The sequence below is a fragment of the Porites lutea genome, chromosome 12 (assembly GCF_958299795.1).
Source record: "Porites lutea chromosome 12, jaPorLute2.1, whole genome shotgun sequence".
In the NCBI taxonomy this organism is placed as follows: Eukaryota; Metazoa; Cnidaria; class Anthozoa; order Scleractinia; family Poritidae; genus Porites; species Porites lutea.
In genome coordinates this window covers 15,644,997-15,666,328 of record NC_133212.1, presented here as the reverse complement: position 1 = coordinate 15,666,328, position 21,332 = coordinate 15,644,997, and the positions used below count along the sequence as shown (strand labels likewise).

Here is a 21,332-nt window from a genome sequence, read left to right as displayed (position 1 = left end):
TAATTTTTTTATCATCTTCTTGACTTGTTACATCAGTGTACCAAGTTTCATCTACAATCTATGTTAGGTTCTTTTACTAGGAAATCACCTTAAAATAGAAAATATTTATCTCTTTAAAATAATAATAATAATAATAAACATGGAAACGTCTTTAAAAACTGGCTTTGCCCAAAATTTCTCTTGCTGCCCAGAAAATCTGAGTTGCCCAAACTTTGGGCGGGGGGGGGGGGGGGGGGCTGCAGCCCCCCTCACCTCCCCGGCCCGTACGCCTATGCTGGTAATGATTACATAATTTCTTCAAGAACGAAATCACAGAACTGCTCGTTTCTTCGTTGAACGTCGAGCTTTTGAACAATTGGGGGCCAGATCTCTACAATCCATACCTATTTTCAGACCTCGCCCGTACTTGAAAACTTTCGTCCCGCCTTTTCTCCCGACCCGACTGACTGCCCCTGGGTTTCCGAGGCTGCTACTCGTCAAGATGGCGTCGTAAACCGTGACGAGGTCTATTGTACAGTGCACTGTTCTCGATCGGCTTCAATTGCCTCACTGAATCAGTGCCGGAATAAGTTCTCGTTAACTGGGGTCAAATGAATGGAATGAATATTTCAAGAAAAATAGGAGAGCAAACGAACAAGTTTACTTTGCAAGGTAGCTTGCAAAGTAGGCGTATTTTGCAGTGCGAACGACTTGAACGTTGAAACTGATCAAGAGTTGGGGAGGTCAAAAAATGATTCCACGGGACAGGTTGACGGGACAAAATAGGAGAGGAAGAGAGGGAGATGAGAAAAAAATCACTTGTCTGCCGCTCCCCCCTTAGTTTTCCATTTGCTTTCATGACGGCGGCCGCGATCAATGTACCGTCTGGGTCCGCTTTCTTTAAAAAAAACGCCTGCTGTGCAGGCTATAATTAGGGCACTCGAAATTCCTTGGAAAATCTACCGGAAACCGAAAGGATGAAACAATAACTCGACACACAGTAAACGCACATTACTTTTAATCTACTGATAACTATGCACATCCGCATAGCTCTTCATTTTTATTACTAACAATTTGAAAAGAAAAAAGAAGATACACGTTTCGAACGCTTGATCTTAGCGAATGTTTAATCAGACAGGAAAATTTCTCAACTGTCTGTATCGCTAAAAATTATTACAAATTATTTAGTCTGAAACAATTGTACAGGCCTTGCGTAGAAACTTAAAAACTCCAATCCGAATTCCATGGGACAGCATTGAGCTGCTCAAAATATATTACAAGACGATTCTTTCACGAGTAAATATTCTTGTTGAAGGTATCTGTTGCTACCTCCGTCGGCCACTGCGGTAACGGCCGCCACTGCGGTCTGACTGGGTTCTCCTGAGAAACTCGTCACAAGCTGCGGCGTATGGATCAACCTAAAAGATAATAACGAAACAGAAAAAAAGGTTATGTTTGATTTCTTATTACTAACCCGTGACATTGTTCCAAAAGACTAGGGGACGGTAAGCCCTGGTGTCATCGTCCATCTGATTTGTGCTTTCTTTGGTCTGGGTGGGCGAGGTGAGATCAAACATGGACTGAGTGGCAGCATAGTGCGCCTTTACATGCATTGGCTGATGTCCGATCTCACCTCTCTGGTTCCTCAGCAATTCAGTCATTGGCTGCGATTGAGGAAAGTTGGCACCCCTGTTATTATTATTATTAATATTTATATTATTATTCAAGTTATTTGTTTCAGGCATTTGCTCCGCCCCACTAGCGTTAGTGCTATAAATACTACCGAGGTTAAATAATGGCAATTTATTTAAGTTTAGAGACAGACGACGATCGAATAGTATCCCATGATGCACCTCGATTCATGTTATATTATCACTGCGTACGTGACACATCATGATCAGTAATCTTCAGCACGCATGAAGTGAACGTCGATCGCAGTGCTCGATGTGGATGGTTTCCAAACATGTTTCGGTTCAGCAGCTTCTGCTTTTGAGATTATCGAGTTGGCTTATATTCACTGTGCTTTAAAGGAGAATTTCAGCGTTGCTTTGACTGAGAAGGGTTTTACATGTATTTCACTGATCTGTCGAGAACTGCTTGTGCCGCGCTCGGTCGCACTGTAAACACAAATTATAAGACTCGCAATTGATAAGCTTCGCTAGGTTCACTAGGAGAACCCAGGCCAGAGGAGAAACAAAACTATGACTGATCTATAAAGTGGTTCCAACAAAACATCCGCTACGCTGTGAAGCTAATTACCAAAGGAGAATTTATTACAGCATCGCGCTCAAAGGAGCTGAAGTTTACAATGGCAGTTACAAATAAAATTAAACCTTTCGATGCGACAAACAATTCTCTGAAGCACAGTCTACCCGGTACTGACTCAAGCAATCTTCAAGGAAATTTCCTGCCCAGAATACTGATCTGTTCTTCTGAATAAATAAAGTTTCTGCATGATGTTTCTTTTTCAAATTCTGAGCAGGGTTCAGTTTACGTTGTGCCGGCTTGCATGCTGCGTGGTACCTTTCTTTGGGTTCTTTTCACACTGAAACACACCGTTATACACCGCTCCTTCTTCGAATTAAAATATTTATAGTCAAATTCCTTTTAAAAATAACCGCTTTGAAAATACAAAGTGATTGCTTCGGCATAAAGCGCTCTCAGAAGCGCCCAACAGATTGTAGCCTTCATCAGGCTTTACACATATATTATGACACATGGCGTTGAAATGTGATAAAAGATTCGAAATTTCAGCCATCTTTGGTTGACAAAAAAGTATTCAAAATGTGGGTACTTCTGGGTACTTCTTGGCCTGTACAATATTCAGGAATTCATTTTGCTGGCGTGAGGTCCACATTTGTAAGATTTCAACATATATTCCAAAAAATCTTGAATATTCATGACCTGGTTGTGGGTCACTGAACACTTTGTGATGGGAAGACTAATTGAAACCGTGAAAATAAATGTTTCTAAGTGGAAACTTCGCTCTTAAGCCATTGCAAATCGGAGAAATCATGTCAAATAACGAAATAATGTAATTTTTTTACTTTTACTGGAAATCGAGTGAGAAAAAAGCCGACGAGAAAACGACCTTATTTCAAGATGGAATCTGCTATGACTGCGATGTTGCGTGATGCTTCCGGAAAAATGCATCATGGGATACTACTCGCTCCTCCTCTGGTTTAGAGAGGAAGTTTAGTCGCATAATATTGCAAGAACTCCTTCCAAAAACTCTGGGTTTAAAATGAGAGCTGCTTTGCTATGATAATCGTTTATGTGACGATAGCTTCATCTAAATATTCATTTTGTATCGTTAGGCGCGAAATTAGACTGCGAGCAGCCTCTCTTTTTCTTCAGATTTAGTGAGGGGAGTATGAGCGCCTCGAACGGCGAAGCGGCGAGACGCGAGAAACGAGGACGGCAGCCTCTCCCGTCTCGGGCCATTAGTCTTGCGAGTGGTCATTTTCGTGTCTCACACCCTTCCTTCGACGGACTAAAAGATAGACTGCTCGTAATGTAGTGCCAAATACGCAGAGGGCCTTTTTTGGTTTTGGTTTTTGCGGAAAATACTTGGTCACCCTCATTTCTGTGGCATGTAGTAACTATAAGCATTTACATTCACCCAAAAACGTCACCCGGATGCATAGAAAATGCATCTGTTCTGGCAAAAGAGTCAAAGTACTTACAGTTCTGTGGTAGCTACTTCCACTACGAGAGCCACCATGGCCCATGTGGATTGGATAATAAGACGGCAGATCAACCGTTCGAGAAGGAAAGTGCGACTAGAAGAAAGAAAACAACAGTTACGGCTTTAACGATCAATTCATAGAGTAAAGACTAACACGGGTTGTTTACAATTTTACAAAAAGCTTCTAAAATCCGGTTGGAAAGTAAACGCAACGTGACGGGCGCTTTCCATCAACATTCGTTTTGTACCAACAGGTTCCGGGAATTCCGGTCGGGATGTAAATGAACACGAATTTTCGTGTCGATACAGTGGAAAATTTCAGGGGAGTAACGGAACATCAGAAAAGGTAGTCCCGTGCTTTCCGGACGGAAAGTTCCCAACAGAAAGCGAGTTCCATTTCTTCAACCCACCTTTGATAACAGTTTCAGGTCTTCGTCGCCGTTTTTCGGTCAAAGGAACTCATTCGTGCAAATGGTAAATACGTTTCCGGGACAAAATCTACGGTCCGGAACTATGCTTTCCATTCGCACAAAAAGTCAGTCCGTGAACCGACCGGTTTGCCCACGTAAATAAAAAGCGCCCGAATGGTCTGGGTCGTTCCAGTGGGAAGTTTCTATAGGAAAAACGGACCTTCCGCTAACCCATAAAAATAAAGATCAACAAAATATATAAATAAAAAAAATCTTACTCTTATCGAATGAAGAGACGAGGAATGTCGTGTGCGTTGGTACTCCCGCATATAATCTGAATAGGACTGAGAAAAGAAAGGAATGTTAGTTTTGACAATAAAAATTACTTATATCGGAGCTCTTTAATCGGTCTGTGTCAAGTATCTATCATAAGGGACGGACCATTAGAAATCGTATGGGTGGGCGGGCGAGGGGGGGGGGGGGGGGAGAGCGGGCGAAGGACAAAAAAATCTTCATGCAAGGGAAAATTAAATGAAGAAAAAAGTCACGCACGCTAAGAAACCCTAAAAAATATTCCTGTACTAGCCTAAATAAATCGTAGAAGGGAAACATTAACGAATCATGAGGCTGGAAAATTCCACACCCACCCCCCAAAACTTTTCTAATGGTCCATCCCTAAAGCCTTGACAGATCAACGACGGGACCCACGAATCAGTGGAAGAACTAGGGGTGGGGCCTAGGTCCCTTCCTTACTTGTAGGCCAAACTGAAGCCGGCGGGGCCCAGAAATTTGCTTTAGAGCCGGGCCTCCCTGTTATTGGAGTCTGGATAAGCGGGGACCCCACTTAATTTAAGCCCTGATTCCGCTACTGCCGATGCGCTAGTTTCACTGGCTAGTTTGAGGCTGTGCTTGAGATTGGGTTGGCGTTGTGTTGCAGTGTACTATGGGACTGTTTTAAGAATGCTTTCCCTTTTCTAATTGGTTAATTCAAAGTTGCGCAAGAAACTGGGTCCAAATTCCGTCCCACAAAACAAACCCAAAGAGCAATTCGACGCGACAGTGACCCAGTCCCATGCGGAAACTAGGCTCGATTACCAGCCGCTGTTCACTAAAATAAGCCCTTGTCTTCCTGAAAAAGTCTCTTTTCGGGGAGGACCGAGAAAGAAGCGGAAATGGAACCCATGCGACACAAAAAGCTGGCCAAAAGCTGCACTCAGCAAGAAGAATCCATAATTCACGCAAACGTGTCAGTTGTATTTCTTAGATATCGAAAAACAAAATATGGAGCGAAAAGCACTTACTCCATGCAAAAGAGTCTCTCGTCTTACGCCTCCATACCGAGATCTACGAAACAAAAAAGTATCACATGTAAATAAAGATTTCAAACACTACCAATTGTAAGCTCAAGGATTATGCTTCATCAAGGAGGCTTAGGAAGTTGGTTTTACAAGAATTACGTTTAAAGAACTTCGTATTCATCACGTACAGTATTTTTCCTCTGCGCGGTTTTGTGTACTCTTTATTGGGTTTTGTTCTGAAAATAATGCGCAACAATTATAAATGAAGAAAATGAAATATCAGTCACAAAAATGAAATATCAATCTTCAAAGTCTTCCCAACAACAGTTTTAATCATCACGTATCCTCTGTTAGAGATTTAAAAAATCTTTAAGTCTGTTTCGTTGTAATCAATTGTCTGTCTCTAAATACAAAAAAATCTACATCCTGCTATTACTACGAATACCCTCCAATCAATTATTCATGAAGAAATAAATTAAAAAATTAGCCCATAGTCTTAAGAAGTGTTCGACCCAAAGAAAAAAATAACATTGAAGCGGTTTATTAAGTCAAGTGACGACTAAAGAAAAAAATGGTAGTAAGGAAAAGGTTTTCGAAAAAGAAAAATGGCATCGCTAAAACTTACCTGTCCTCGTACCTTGGTGAAGTATCTCGGTGGTCTCGCGGGTGATGTCTTGAGCCTGAAACTGAAAAACAGTTTGAATATAATTCTGGTTTTATAGTATTCCCGGAATGTTTGTATTGTTTTCCTTTAGTACATTGAGGGCTTTGTAAGAAAAACGACTCTCCCAGAGAAGTCTGTCAAAATAGTGCTTGGCTTGAAAGAAACACAATGAGAATGAAGTGCTAGTATCACGTAGAACTATCCTGCCGTTTGGGTTAATGTCGAGGCCTCGGTTGTTAAATCGCTGGATAGCGCTGTCCACTGTATAAATCACTGTCCAGTGGATACACATTAGGAAAACCAGTTGCTTTAGAGTGGTTTTCGTTTGAGTGTCGTAAAACCAAAACCAAAGTAATTAACTCTGGCCAATCACAAAGGACACAGACAATACATTGAACCAATCAAAACTCGACGTAATTACATGTGGCTGACGCAAAGCGCGGGAAAATGCATGCGAGCGCGTCACAATTGGCTTTGGTTTTACTTCTGATTGGATGAAAAGGTGGCGCGAATCTTTTAAGCCAATCGCATCGTGTAGAAAGTGCAAAACCAATTACTTTTCGACACTCAAATGAAAACCGCTCTATCCACTAGATACAAATTCATCCAGCGGATAGTGTTATCCAGCTTTTGAACAACTGGGGTCAGAGCTGGAAGCATTATAACAATGACCATGACATGGTTAGGTTAGGTTAGCTTACATAAACAACACTAGCCTTTCAAATCCACTTAAAACAAACGAGACTGTGTAAAGCTAACCCTCTGGTCACAGGTGAGGCATTTCATTTGCAGACTCAAAAGCTAGAACTTAGCGCTTCTTCACATGAGCACGGTTCACCGGGCAGGCCTGGATCCCGATGTGTTCATATCATATGAGAGGGCGGGCTTGCTCGGTTTTTCCAACCGGAACATCGGTAAGCGGGCAGGAAAATTTGGCCATACGAATAATTCAGCCCGGTTACCGGGATGAAAGCGGGATGAATTTTTCGCAACAAGATGGAATCGTCTTGCTTTGTCTGCTGTATTTCCCACACTATACACATCCCACTTAACTGCAGTGATAACGCTAGAGTTGCCAAAGCAATGATAGGCGAGAAGGTTATAATTTTGAGTTTCGATATAATTCCTTTGTTTCTAGAATTTCGCACCAGAACTCGCTCGCAGGATCTTCGGCCTTTCCTCATCTCGGAAACCGGGCTGAAGGGGATTTCTCATTTGAACTCAAGGCGAAAAGGTCCCGATAACCGGGCCAGCCCGATCAAATCGGCTCATGTGAGGAGGCCTTTTGATGCTTATCATTTACACATTAACTATCCGGTTAAAAATCACGTGCATTAACATTTAACGAAAAATTTGAGCTTGATTCAAACCCACTATAAAGTGCACGCAATACAACTGAACAGATCAGAAAGAGTAGAAAAAAGGTTCGACTTTAACGACACCCAATGTTCTGAAGTTTTCCAAACAGAAAGGCGCAAATCATTTGATTTCCAGTTTTCCCGTGTTGATGGTAAACACTTCATATCTCCAGAAGGAAAGGGGTTAGGAAACCAAACAACCACAACAGAAAAACACGCTTTACAATAAAATGAATCTCAAGGAAAAAAATCGCCAATGATGCTTATTGTAAAACAACAAACAAACAAACAAATAAACAAAAACACAATACACGCTTCGTTACACTCGGCTTTGGCGGCTTATACCCTTTGCTTCTATGTTTCTTGGAATTCTTGTGGTGTCTCACTTGAACCAGAAAAAAGGAATTGGGGAAAGGCAAGTTCCGGAAGTTCTTAACTCGTCACTTGAATAAATGGCATTGATGACAATTGTCCGTAAAATTCCATTGAATTACAGCATTTTTAAGACGTCCAAAGTGCAACTAACAACTTTGCTATTTGCGTCGGTATCTTTCCTCTCAGTGTAACTCCTTTAATTCAGGGGGTAGCTCCCTCTAACTTGCAATCCTTTTTACACTCTGGCTCATCACTTCCTACAGAACTTTTTTTTATCATTTCGCTTAGACTGATACATCGTTAACTGTTTTACGGTAGTTTGATTAAAACAGTATAGAGGTGGTTCTAACGCAGCATGAGTTGTTCCTATCCTGACGTTCCTGGTCCATCAATGAGTACGAAAATCACAATCGAGATGAGTAAGTACGCCAACGAAAACAGCCTTCCCCATGACCTTTGCCGGTTCCTTATTCGCGGGAACAACATTCGCAAGAAACCATTAGAGCAGAAATAATTATTTCCTTCCCATCAATGGTCAAAATCGTCAAACGCAGTGCACGTCGCCTTTGCACGTACTTAACAGAAGACATAATCCATACAAGAAGAAAAAATTACCTCTTCGCTTTCTTCGTGATTTGCGTAGCTCATCAGAGTGTCTAGGGCGACGCCTAATGACAATAATATCTTCACGTTAGAACATATTCTTACCCCCCTCATCCTCACACAAGGCAATGGACACAGTCATTATCCCCTGGGTTAAAGAAATGTACCTTTATCACGACAAGCTAAGCACACTGCAAAATGATAATGAGTGATCACAAGCTAGCAACGTGTAAAGCGTTCTAGAAATCAATTAACTGAATCACAGCCCTATCACCTCCATAAACAGCAATACCGTTTGCATTCCTTGCAGTGTGGTTGCAATGCAAACCATTTGCATTCCTTGCAGTGTGGTTGCAATACAAACCACTTGCATTCCTTGCATTGTGGTTGCAATATCACTTGCATTCCTTGGTAACCAACTCTGTCGTAACTGACTTTGGAGCAGATTGGCATCAATGATAATATTGTCCTAGGTGATGCAGATATCTAGTCCTGTTCTTGAGCTCACCGCAAACTCTACACTAATCTTTCAATTCCCAAGGAGGATAAATTTCACAAGTCTTAACCGTCCAGCATCGCTACTGCTGACATCTTATGCTCAAGCAAAACGACATCACACAAGCACTAAGAATTACATAATGCAATTTGCACCGCAGGAATTGCACTGCCGAAGACTGAGGTGTACACAAAAGCATAAGGAACTGAAACATGTGACAAAAAGCCTTAGTCCAGTCAAGTCCTGTTAACACCCGTTATGTAACACGCCTAATATGTCCCTTGATGCTTTCCCTATACCGCAATCGAGTCCCCATAAATTGCTTGTTGTCAGGCATGAATGGATTACACCATAAATAAATTAACAACTGAAGAAGTTCCTGGATGGCAGGCAAAAATGGTACAACAGCAAAAAAATGATTAATGCCAACATTCTTTGCATTAATCATCGGGTTGTGGTATGTAAAAGATGAGCTGCAAAAGAAATTTCTTGTCGAACAACAAAGGAATTTGACCGTTGAATTTGAAAAACAGTTTTAGAGAGCATTTGCAATTTGGTTCGTCCTTCTGCTTAATTCGTTGACAGGGACCGGAGCTGTAGGTAAATTTTTTTCGGTCCGAAGGTGAGTCCATTTTCGACACAAGATCTTGATATGAGACCAAATATAATAGTCTTTTTTTAGAAGCAAGTTCTTTGAGGAATTCTCGAATTCCTGTTAGTCCTAGGCAGTTGATTGGCCTTAAGTCCACTTGAGAGTGGTTTCCACGCATCCTAGAAAGTATAGCAAAATATAGGATAACATGAGAACAGAAAATTAACTCCGTCGGGAATGTCGAATTAAGGGAAACCTTCCAACACAAATCTTGAGAGCTGGGTTGCTTTCACCTTCCCTTTGGGGAGGAATATACCAAGTGATTCCAGATAATAAGGAAATAAACAGAGACAATCCGCGATTCTCTGTCAGAGATGCATCGTGATCCTTTTGCAAAGTAAGCAAAACCACACTTCTCTGTGCGGCGATGCCAAGGGTATTTCATGCACAGTCAGTCAGATACGGACTTTTATGTGACTTGTATCCACCACCAGGCAAAGATGATGATTGGTTCTAACCTAGAGGGATCTCTTTCCTTCCGGTGACGACGTTCTGACGAGTGATGCGAGGTGTTGATGTCTACAGTTTCATCTTCGGGAAACAAGCGGCACAATGCCTCACCCACGGACGGCTCCACTTCCTGTAAATAAGAGAATTAAAAAGAAAAAAAAGCGCTTTTACCGACAACGTGGAGGTTCTGTGGCGATTCTTATTCTAATGAGACGATCCCCAGGATTCAAAGTCGTTTCGCCCACAAGTCGTTCCTCTAACGTCCTGTTCGACAACGTTTCGCCAACGTGTAAGGTCAGTTCGCCAACGTCTTAAGCCCGGTCATTGCCCTAGAGAACGAGTTATGCCCATGTCTATTTCCCGCACTAAGCTCTAGTGTATTTTGTCCACCCGAGCCTTGACTTGATGCCTTTGTTTACAGGAACGCGGGAAAGGTCTATGGGACCTTTTCGTGTCAAGACTGAAAGACAGAGTATACCGAGTACTCGTTTCGTTTCGTTTCGTAAGCGAAACGACTAAGACGTTGGCGAACGGGACGTTAGCGAAATGACAGTTAGGCGAAACGACCGTTTACCAATGAGTGTAAACAATAGCTGCTGTGATAGTAATTGTGATAGTTTGTTCATCCTGGCAGTCCTACATGACGCCAAGCAGCATTTGACATACTCACTTCCAATGCGCACAGGCAATTAGAAAGGTAAATAATTATTTAAAACGTAAGTTGACAGTTAAGGTTCCTCGCGACAAATGAATGGCACGAGATCGAAATCAACAATTACATGTCTAAACTTGTTTAACTACATTACTAGTATATTTGGCATTGGATGGCAAATATTCCCAAGGTGGCTAGCTAAGGATACAAAGCAAATAAGGCACAACTTAAGAGAAAGAATTTTACTCAAGCTTACTCTAACTAATGCCATTTCCATAGATACATCTAAAACAAAAGACTATTACGAATACCTCTCTCTTTTTGTCTATGTTTGATTTACGCATGCTATCTATACGATACGAACTGGACAACGATAAACCTAATCATAATAACATTCTTAGAAAAATAGTAATTGGCATCTTCTTCTTTTGACAAGATTAAAAAAAAAATTAACGGGTGCAAAACGGTCTTAAGATGTACTGCTAAATATTAATATTAATTCCATTACACAGTAATTCTTAGGGAGCTATTATAACTCAAAAAAATATATATATATGGAGTAAAAATTTAGGTACAGGGTAACCCCTTTTTTGGGGTTACTTTAACTCCTCAATATTAACTCCAAATCTGGGGTGATTTTTACTCCTGAAAAAAAGTTCTTTAAACTCCTTTTTGGAGTTAAAATAACTCCGAAAAAAACCCACTGTAAGGAGTTAAATTAACCCCACTAGAGGAGTTATTGTAACTCCTTGAAAATTACTGTGTATATGGTAATAAACTGTCTGTTTAAAGTATCAAACCACAGAGCACAAGGTGTTACCTGTCCATCTCGGCATATTTTCACTTCCTTGTTATCGTTCCATGGGTTCCTTAGATGTAAACACTTGCTAAACCAGAGCTCTCTCCTGTTGGTAAGTGTCATTATTTAGTACTAACTAGTACAGTAATAGAGAGCTTTAGATTCTAAGACGAGTATGAGATTTTCTCAATACTAAGTAGTGCTCTCGCGTGAACTGACGTCATTTTGGCGGGAAAACGTGGTAGCTGCCGTCATTCTTCTACGAGTTTCAGCGAGAAAATGTTGAAGTGGCGGGAACAAGTTATCAAATTTTAGATGTTTAATCATTTTGCGACTAAGAAAGGGCTAAACCTTCTCCAATAAAAATAATCGCACTAATTTTTCAGGTGAACAAATAGTACTATGAAGCTTTCCAGGTACAATATTTTTCGACAACACGCGAAAAAACTTGAAGTAAAAACTCGTACTCGCAGTCGTCCTCGTCCTCAAATCTAAAGCTCTCTAATCATCGACGACGGCAACGATTTTGAAAACGTCACTTTTAAAATGAAATCGCGCTTATTCCAATTCGCTAAAAATGTGAAATGTAAGGGGAATTTCCCTGGAGTTGATTTGTTGGGGACCGCACTTAAGATTAGAAAGAGGAAGAAAAATTCGTCTTTGCTTGTTTATGTCCTCCATGAAAAGGGAAGTTAGACGTTTCCACGTAGAAATGTGAAAGAAAGCGTGATCACGTGCAAAGTACGTCTTTTTTAATGTCCTCGTTGCCGTCGCCGTTGCCAACGCTCTTTAATAGGGACCTTACGACAACGGCTGGAGTTGAAGAGAGGGGAACGCGCTCAAGTTCGGACAGAGATGGTAGAATTTATCGCCTTGCCGTTCCCGTTCCCAAGTAAAATTAAAATTTGGTCATTTCACGTCGTAGTTGCGTAGTGAAGGCAAAGAAATGTACAAAAAAGCGTGATGCACGTGCAGAGTTGTTGTTTTGCTCATTAAATCTATGGTTTTTTGACGTTTCCGTTACCGTCGTCGTCGTGGTTTCTAAGGTCCCTAATTAGTATTATAAGAAAGCGAGACCATGTGGCATCAAAACAGAGGATGCAGAGAAAGGCTGAATTCAATCAGCCTACTTATGGAACAGGATGCCCACAACAAGTCTGGACTTCTAAACTGTATTCATTATTAAAGAAACAGGGTTACAACCAATACCAACACTGTACAGTGTACTCTACTGGATAAAGATAGTGCGTTGGTTTGAAGATAGAGGAGGTATGCTGTTCTACTATTTCCATTACATTCATTCTCTTATAAACAATAGGTCAGAACCAATGATCACGCACAAATTTCTAAGGTTTCAGTGATACCTGTTTAGCCATTCAAGTTTGAACACTCCTCCAAGAGCCTTAGCACTCATTCCTGGCGGCAATACCCACGGCATAGTTGGGCCTCCATGTTTTGCTTCTGATGCAAGACGGGCAAATCCTTGAAATTTTCCACTTTCTTTTACAGAAAAGATTAAGATGACATTTTTGTACCTCTGAAGGAGAAATCGAAATAGAACATGACCACAGTGCACGTAGCTTGAAAAACCAAAAGGACCAATACTAGCCTAAGGAAACAGTTGACAGTTTGCGATGCTGCCTCTGATTTCACTGTGAAAAGATGTCTGAGGAACAACCGTGAAATTCCATACTCTTCCATACTCACGGTTCATATCCTTTTTTGAACAGAAAATTTAAGGACTTTTCAAGGACTTTCAAGGACACATTTTCCATATTTTTTCAAGGCCTCCATTCAATGCAAAAAAGAACCTTGGGTATTATGTCTTTTTTTAGTTCCTCCACAACACGACCAATTTTATCCTGAAGGTCTTTCTGTGTTTGCTCCTTGTAGATACTTGAGAATCTGGGTTGGATAAAGTTAGCACCGAAATTCAAGAACTGTCCAGCAACAACTGCAATTTTCAAGGATTTTCAAGGCCTAGAATTTTTATTTTAAAATTCAAGGACTTTCAAGGTGCATCCGAACTCCCGCATATGATGACGCATCACTAACAGATCTGGGTAGTGCTTCTAATCGGTTTAGCCATGTGGGAAATTTGCGTATACCCAGATCTGGGTAGTACTCGTCGCATGTCAGCCAGTGTGGAATTTCTGCACTCTTTCCTCAGACACAAAAGTGGTGGTGTTGTGAAATGTCGACTGTTTTCTCAGGTCTAAACTAACACACTTTATTCCAAAATGGTGGCGATTGTAATTTAATTTTATATTTATGCTAGTTTGCCCTCTTTGCCTTGATTTCATCTACAGAATTCAAAAGATCTTTTACTGTGAAATATGACAATAATTGTCATATTTCACAGTAAATTATTGAGGGTCAATTATTGAGGGTCAATTATCACCAACACAATCGGAAAGTACACATAAATTTGCCACCACTCTAAAATAAACTGTATGCATTAGTTATCATTATCGACACACATAACCATACTCAATTCCTAAATTTCCACTTGTGAACACTATTCAAATATCAAATTAATTATCAACTGACCTTTATTATTGTGCTATTTATTTCTAAACCACCTCATAAAACAAACAAGCATACAAAAAAAAAGCACTGTCCACTTGTTGCAATTTCATGACAGCAACTGATTTTTGATGATACTGTTGGTTAGAAAGCAATGGGAAACTAAGTATCGCACAAAGAAACTCACCTTAAATGTTGCATTAAGCTTCTTCTCATTTGCCTTAGGTGTTGACCATACACCCTGATGAAAAAAATTAGGAACCATTAACAAAACAACAGTAGTCCAATCTGGAAGTTAAACGTTTGGTCGTCACCATGGTCAAAGATCCTTTAAACCAAGTCCGAGTGTCTGTTTAGTGGTACATTATAATGACCCTTTCACAGTTCAAAACAAAACTGAACAAAAATCACTCAGCAAAAATATCTATTAATATGGATGGTAAGCACCTTAAAATTTGAAAAGTGGAATGTTATCTGCTAGAATACATTTGTAAACTTTCCTTCATATCCTGGAACCAATGATGAACAGTCAAAATGTTACCAAGTCAGGAACTTGAAATAAACCATAAATCTACTCATTAACCCCGAAAAAACAAAACTTCTGGTTCTGGGGACTCCGCAGTTGCCGATGAAGATACCAGATGATCTAAGCATTACACTACTCAGCAAGGAGATTACATCATCTAAGTCTGTGAAAAACCTGGGGGTTACAATGGACTGTAATTTAACGTACGACGAACATATAACTCAATTAACTTCGAAATGTATAGGTAGCCTTCGTCAAATAAATCGCATAAAATACCTGTTTGATAGGCATACGTTGATCACCATAATTAAATTCTCTCGTATTCAGTAAATTATTGTATTGTTCATCAGTATGGGCTAATACCACCAAGAAAAAAAATTGAGCAGAGCATTACAGACAGTGCAAAATTTTGCAGCCCGATAGTTTCTGGAACGAGGAAATTTGATTATGTTACACCTATTCTTAAGCAGTTACAGTGGCTGCCAATTGTTAAACAACTTGAGGTTAGGGATGCTACCATGGTATTTAAATGCTTAAATGGACTTGCACCTCCATATCTTTGTCAGAAGTTTAAAACCAGATCAGAAGTGCACAACTGCAACACTAGGAATAGGGACTGCCTACATATACCACTCTGTAGGGCGGCTGCAGGTCAGCGCGCGTTACCTTCAGAGGCCAAAGGCTGTGGAATAGTCTCCCAGACGAGTTTCAGTCTATCACTAATTTAGATGTACTTAAAGTTAAAATAAAACAGCATTTTTAAGGGTATTTTTGGAAAACTAAGTTTTAGATATTTGACATTGTAAATTAAGCTGAAAAGCCTTTTTGAGGAGATTAATAAAGTTATTATTATTATTATTATTATTAAACCAAGGAAAGCATGTTTTGAAGTTGGAACTATTTTGAATGAACAATTAAAAAATATTTTCAGAAAGTGCGCTGTATGTTTACCTTTGCTTTCGAGAGCGCAACATTCTCATGATTGTTGCTCTTCATCACAAAATACCGAGCCTCTTCAAAAAAGTCCTCCACATCAACCTTGTTTTTCTGTCGGGATGAGGCCTTGGCCACTTTGCTTTTGATGTGAAGGCTCTCTGTTGATGAGTTGTCGCTTTCATCACTTGACTGAGCCCCTTCTATTGGAGATGCGGCCTTTCTCTTTCTTCTCTTTACTTTGGATTTATTTTGTTGCTCATTGTCTTCTGCATCACTCAGATTTTCTATAAAAAGAAAAAGTCAGTTACTTTAAAAAAGTGGCATTGCATTCATCAAAATAATGCCATCACTGTTTGTGATTAGCTTTAATCTGACTCCTAGCTTTGTTATAAATGCCAAAATGAAGGAAACATTTTTAGCCAGTACGGTTGACAATTTGACCAGCACAGTGTGAACATCATACAACAGCAAAAGTGCAGTTGCATGAAAGCATGCATTCTCTTTTCTATAAAAAGAAAAAGTCAGTTACTTTAAAAAAGTGGCATTGCATTCATCAAAATAATGCCATCACTGTTTGTGATTAGCTTTAATCTGACTCCTAGCTTTGTTATAAATGCCAAAATGAAGGAAACATTTTTAGCCAGTACGGTTGACAATTTGACCAGCACAGTGTGAACATCATACAACAGCAAAAGTGCAGTTGCATGAAAGCATGCATTCTGGATTTGCTAAAGGTGTGCTCCGCTCATGGGCAGATGGTAGAACCTCTAACAAAAGTTAAGATTCAACCTGGTTTGTAAGTTCCATGTGAAGAGAGTGAAAATAATTGCACAGTTCAGTGTGAACAAAGTGTCTGCTCAAATTTTTCAATTCCTCTGCTGCCATATGAACGTAGCCTTAACCATCTTTTGTGGAATCAGGCCCTAGACACTTACTTACACTAGATACCTACTTTCATTTGTGTAATGCCCATTTGATCATATTTTTACCGTAAAATTCCGAAAATAAGCCCCAGGGCCTATATTTTTCAAAGGCCCTTTTTGAGGGGCTTATTTTTGGAGGGGCTTATGTATGGAGGGAAGTTTGTGTTTCAAAATCAATTGGGCTAGCTTATAGTTGGAAGGAAATTTACCGTTTTTTCTTTGTTTTACTTTGTATTTGAGGGCAATTTTCCAAGTACAAGCCCACGGGGGGCTTATATTCAGAGGGGCGATTTCACGATTTCACGGAGGGTCACGAGTTTGGCGGGGGCTTATATTTGGAGGGGCTTATACATGGAGGGGTTTATTTTCGGAATTTTACGGTATGTTAATTTGCACAATATATGATACTCATTATAATTACCTGATTCCGATTTAGATGATGCAGATGAGGAGGGTGTCGCTGATCCAACTACTTCATCCCCATCACTAAACTCTTCATCTGCACTGAAGTTACTTCCCTCACTACCCTCCTCCAGATCATCAATAACCTCCATTGTCTCTTCTTCTTCCTCCTTTTTACCACCGGCTGCAAACTTGCTTGCATTTTCTGTCTCCTCCGCAGATGTAGCTTTGTTTTCTGATGAGGATTCTTCCACAGGCTGATCGTCCGCTGAAGAAACAAGAGGCTCATTTGAGTCTATAAAGCAAAAGAATCGTTTTGCAAAATCAAGTAACAGTCAAATCTGGTCTAGGGCTAAAACAAAAATTGGAATTCTAGCAAAAGGACAAGAAGCTCACATATTTTGCTTTCCCACGGTACAAAGAAAGTCAGTTTACAGTTTGCCTGAAACTAGCGTGCGCTCGTGCAAGTGTCACTCTAAGTATTGTCTGATATTGTTTATAAATTATTTTATACCAATAATTAGTTAATTAAATGTGGCTAAATGTATTTTTGGCGAGGGTAAACACGAGACAACACTGGTTGCTGCTCACAGGGTTGTCATGGTTACCTTCACGCTCGCTTGTGGCTCCCTCAGTTTACTCAGGCATCTTCCCCACACCCATCAATTAGTGATGGGTTTAACTGCACTTGCTTTATTAAGTCATTGTCCTCAGATCAGCTTGAAAATCAGCTTTCAATCCACATAGTAAATTAGGGATTTAAATCATTTTTCTTGCAATTTGAATCTATAGGGGCATGCATGATCTAGTTTGTCAATAAATTAATCTAAAACATGTCACTAATGAGTGCAATTCAGATGCTTGAACAAAAAAGTCTATCCAAGGCCAGTACACAATCTCTAACCTTTAGCTTCTGTGATTTCCTCACTCGAATCGACAGCACTCTTTTTGTCCTGAAGCAAACAAAAAAAACCTGGTCAGATCTGCTGTTATAATCATGTACACTGTAGGTAATCAGCATGCCCTTGATACTCTCATTTAAGAGGAAAAACAAACCTTAGACAACTTTTTAAAATAACGTCCTAGAGACCAGGCAACATCCAGCTGGAAATTCAACAGCTGGGAACCCAGATTTTGGAAGTTCTCCAAGGTTAGGACATAATTATTCTACAATTTATTGCATTAATATTAAGAGTATAACTTGACTTTAAACATGTTTGCAAATCAGGCTCCAGGCAATAAGCTTGAGCAAGTCAACCAAGTCATTTTAGTGGTTGCCTTGAACTACTGAGAAGTCTTGAAAAAAAACTTTTTAGTTGTATAAATCCTTCCAGCATTGAAGGGGATAGACTTAATATTCAAACAGACGAACAGAAATTAATCCGACTATCTTTCCTACAATACATAACTTATGGTACAAATGACAGTTCTCAAGAAAAATAAACTCACCTCAGATTGTTTGTCTCTCTTATTAGTGGTAGTGAATGTTTGAGGAGTTCTGCTAGACTTGGCTTCACTGGGTGTGCTTTTCACAGCTGACTTAACCTCTTTCTTGGTTGATGCCGCTGCACTTTTCTTCTTCTCAGCGGGCGTTGTTTTTCCTTTCTCTTTTGTGACTTTGTTTTGAACTTTGCTGCTGCTCTCAGCAACCTTCTTACTGCTTTCCTTTTTCACCTCTTTTTTTATAACTTCCTTCTTTGCAACCTCTTTCTTTGCAACCTCTTTCTTTGCAACCTCCTTCTTTACAACCTCTTTCTTTGCAACTTTTACAGCTTCTTTCCTCTTCGGACTTGCGGTCTTCTTGGCAGCATTCTCAACTTTCTTCACATTTTGTTTGTCCTTAGCCACAACCTCTTTAGAATTATTACTCTCGCTGCTTCCAGATCCTTGCTCTTGTTTCTTCTTCACTTCCTTCTCAGTAGGTTTGCTGCTGGCATCTCCATCAGAAGATTTCAAATCTTTTTGTTTGTTCTTTGAGCTTTCTTTCTCCTTCACCTTCTCTTTCTCCTTGCCACCACTATTAACCTTGACCTTACTGGGTGTTTTCTCCTTTTCCTCGTGTTTAGTTTTACTTTCAACAGGCACATCTTTCCCATTCTGATTTTCCTTCTCTTTAGCCTGCAGCTTAACCTCCTGCTCTGCGTCAGTTTTTGCACCATCAACATCAGCAGAAGCGACCTTTGTTGTCTTGCTACTGGATTTTCCTTGAGTTGTACTTGAGTTTTTCAAGTTTTGTCCACTCGCTGTGCTTTTTTCTTTCACTTGAGTCTTCGGGCTGGGCTCTTTTTCAACATGCCTCTTCTTTGAATCATCACTTTTTACCTCCTTACTGCTTGCCCTTCGTTTTCTGCTGGGTGCTAGAAAATAAAATAATTTCAATACTTTAATGTAAACACTTGATCATAATCTCTCCTTGACAGGTCTCTTTAGATAATAATACTACACAATATCTTTATGTTCAACACAACAACTTAAAATTCAAAAATGGCAGTAGGCAAACCAGTCAGCAATCTTCAAACGTGGCAAAAGGATTGAACTTAAGGTCACTAAGTGGTTAGAGACAGAATTTGACCCAAATTGGACCTTTTAGTCATCCTGCACCATTTGAAGATTGAATTGGTGACCATGCAACCACTAATTGTTTGCCCTGACATAGTACAAAGTTCATGCCTGCATTGTGTTTACAATAAGCCTACCACAAAATTCACATTAGAGCAAGTCATAACTTTTACTGAGGAACTGTTAGGGTAAACATCTAACAAGTAATATTTTATGGCTTGGAAACAGCAACATCGGCAAGGCTATCCTCTAGCAGCACCCGGTTGCCCCTGGTGCTTAACTTTTGCTCCTGGGCAGCTAGAAAATCTTAGTTTTTTAAAGAAACCATATGCTTGGCACCCTGGATTTCATGGGTTCAGAGCATTGGGTTCCTTCAATTTTTTTTTTGAACACAGCCTTGATAAGACAGCTAAAATGGCGACAAACGACACAAAGATGGTTAAAAATGCAATAACAACAATGAAACACACAAACAGGGACAAGGCTTCCTTTCCAAATATGTGAAACAACATGTTTAGAATTTCAGGGACATACAATCACCCACCCCTCATCTTAGAGTGCCCAGGGAGGTAGCTAAGAAAATGATAAGCAGGCTTTCTTGCTAGTCAAGCCAGCTGTTTTACTCATCTGCATCTCTAAAATTCCCACACATATTTGTTTTTCTTTCACTTTGAGCTGGAATAAGTTCTTTTTCAGCTGGATAAATTAGCCAGCAGCCAGTTCTTAGTTTCATCCCTGAGCGACTATTTACTTACCACTTGTTTTGGTAACAGCAGTATCAAGCTCTGCAGCAAACTCATCATTTGCCGGTTCACCAAGTATGTCATCAAGAACATTGAGTTCTACACCATCACAGCCTGTAACAGGGAATTAATTTTGATGATCATGAAGAAGGAATTAAAGGTAGCCACATGGAAGGTTCTTACTTAAACTATGAACTGATAGGAAAAAATGTACTATTTAGAAACCAACCAGCATCACAGGTGTTTGATGAGTTTCAATAGTAGACTAAGCACTGGACGTTAATGGTTTAAGTTAATTGTAAGCTTAGGGTTTTTTCATAACGGAAGGGCTTTAACTCCAGTAAACAGTTTAAATTTTTTAAACATCCTTTCCCTCGTTCTTACATCTTTCATGTATTTTACTTTACATCTACTTTTAAACACACCTAATTACAATAACACTGTCTTTGGAAATATAATAAAAGGGAAAACAGGCAAAAGCTAAATAGGAATTACTAATAAATGGCTGTAGGATGCATTCTTTTGCCGCATAGGTGTTTTTAATAAAGCATAAAACAAACGCAAATGCATGGATGTATGTATATGGTGCAAATGAATGCACCCTACAGTGATTTATCAGTAAGTCTAGTTAATTAAGCTTTTATTCCTATATATAATTTGGGTTTTCACATTTTTCTTTTTTGCATTTTTCTCTGACAAAGTTGATGAAAATGGGTATATACAACTCCGCGTGGAATCTTTTGATCGGTGAAAGATCGGATTTTAACTTGAATCTTTATTAATTATTGCTGTTAAGGCCTCACTCGAACAATATTTTCATTACAGTATTTACGTAATCAACCGGATTGTTAATTTCTGACAAAACAACTGCCTATGCTAATTAAATTTTGCCCTTTTAAACACCCAGCGATCGCCCTGTTGACGATTTCAAAGAAAAAATAAAGACATAAACAGATTAAGAGGAAACAAACAAACAAAAACATCCGCAAAAGGAACGAATTTTGCATTGCTGAAAGAACTCGTGATATGAAATAAATTAATCCATACGCGACAGCGTCATTTTCTGCAATCACTAAAAACTGCATTCAGCTTTCGCTGTATTATTCCCTTTAACAGTAATTACAAAATCTTACTTGTTTCCAGTTCATCGGGGGACGAAAGCTCTCCTTCCTCGGCCATCTAGTGTACGTTTTGTCTGTTAAAATTTTCCTTTTCGCAAAAAGAACCTTGAATCAGTTTCAACGTGTGTTCGCTTCGGCCGGAACTACTATTATGGGATACCTCGCATCAACT

The 21,332-nt window shown here is 39.7% G+C and overlaps 1 protein-coding gene across 3 annotated transcripts; it reads right to left on the bottom strand.

Annotated features, from left to right (window-relative positions):
* Positions 1–980: 980 nt before the first annotated feature.
* On the bottom strand, positions 981–21,327 carry LOC140921697 (uncharacterized). 3 transcript variants are annotated; one of them, XM_073371707.1, is made up of 16 exons: positions 21,173–21,327; positions 20,052–20,153; positions 18,187–19,094; positions 17,642–17,690; positions 16,757–17,032; positions 15,428–15,696; positions 14,138–14,191; positions 12,789–12,961; positions 11,446–11,530; positions 9,982–10,103; positions 8,388–8,440; positions 6,001–6,061; positions 5,379–5,421; positions 4,356–4,421; positions 3,666–3,761; positions 981–1,397 (listed from the first exon to the last, which is right to left on the bottom strand). In XM_073371707.1, the coding sequence occupies exons 1-16, from the start codon at positions 21,216–21,218 to the stop codon at positions 1,305–1,307; spliced, it is 2,496 nt and encodes an 831-aa protein (XP_073227808.1). In that variant the 5' UTR covers positions 21,219–21,327; the 3' UTR covers positions 981–1,304. The 3 variants fall into 3 exon arrangements, with proteins under 3 accessions (XP_073227808.1, XP_073227809.1, XP_073227810.1); XM_073371708.1 differs by having other exon boundaries at positions 16,757–17,005; XM_073371709.1 differs by lacking the exons at positions 9,982–10,103; positions 11,446–11,530.
* Positions 21,328–21,332: the final 5 nt, after the last annotated feature.

Coding starts and splice junctions, on each gene's coding strand:
- LOC140921697 (XM_073371707.1), bottom strand. CDS start 21,218: ATGGCCGAGGAAGGAGAGCTTTCGTCCCCCGATGAACTGGAAACAA. Junction 15,697..16,756: donor ATCATCTAAATCGGAATCAG/GTAATTATAATG, acceptor TTCTTTTTATAG/AAAATCTGAGTGATGCAGAA. Junction 12,962..14,137: donor AGCTTAATGCAACATTTAAG/GTGAGTTTCTTT, acceptor TTTCTCCTTCAG/AGGTACAAAAATGTCATCTT.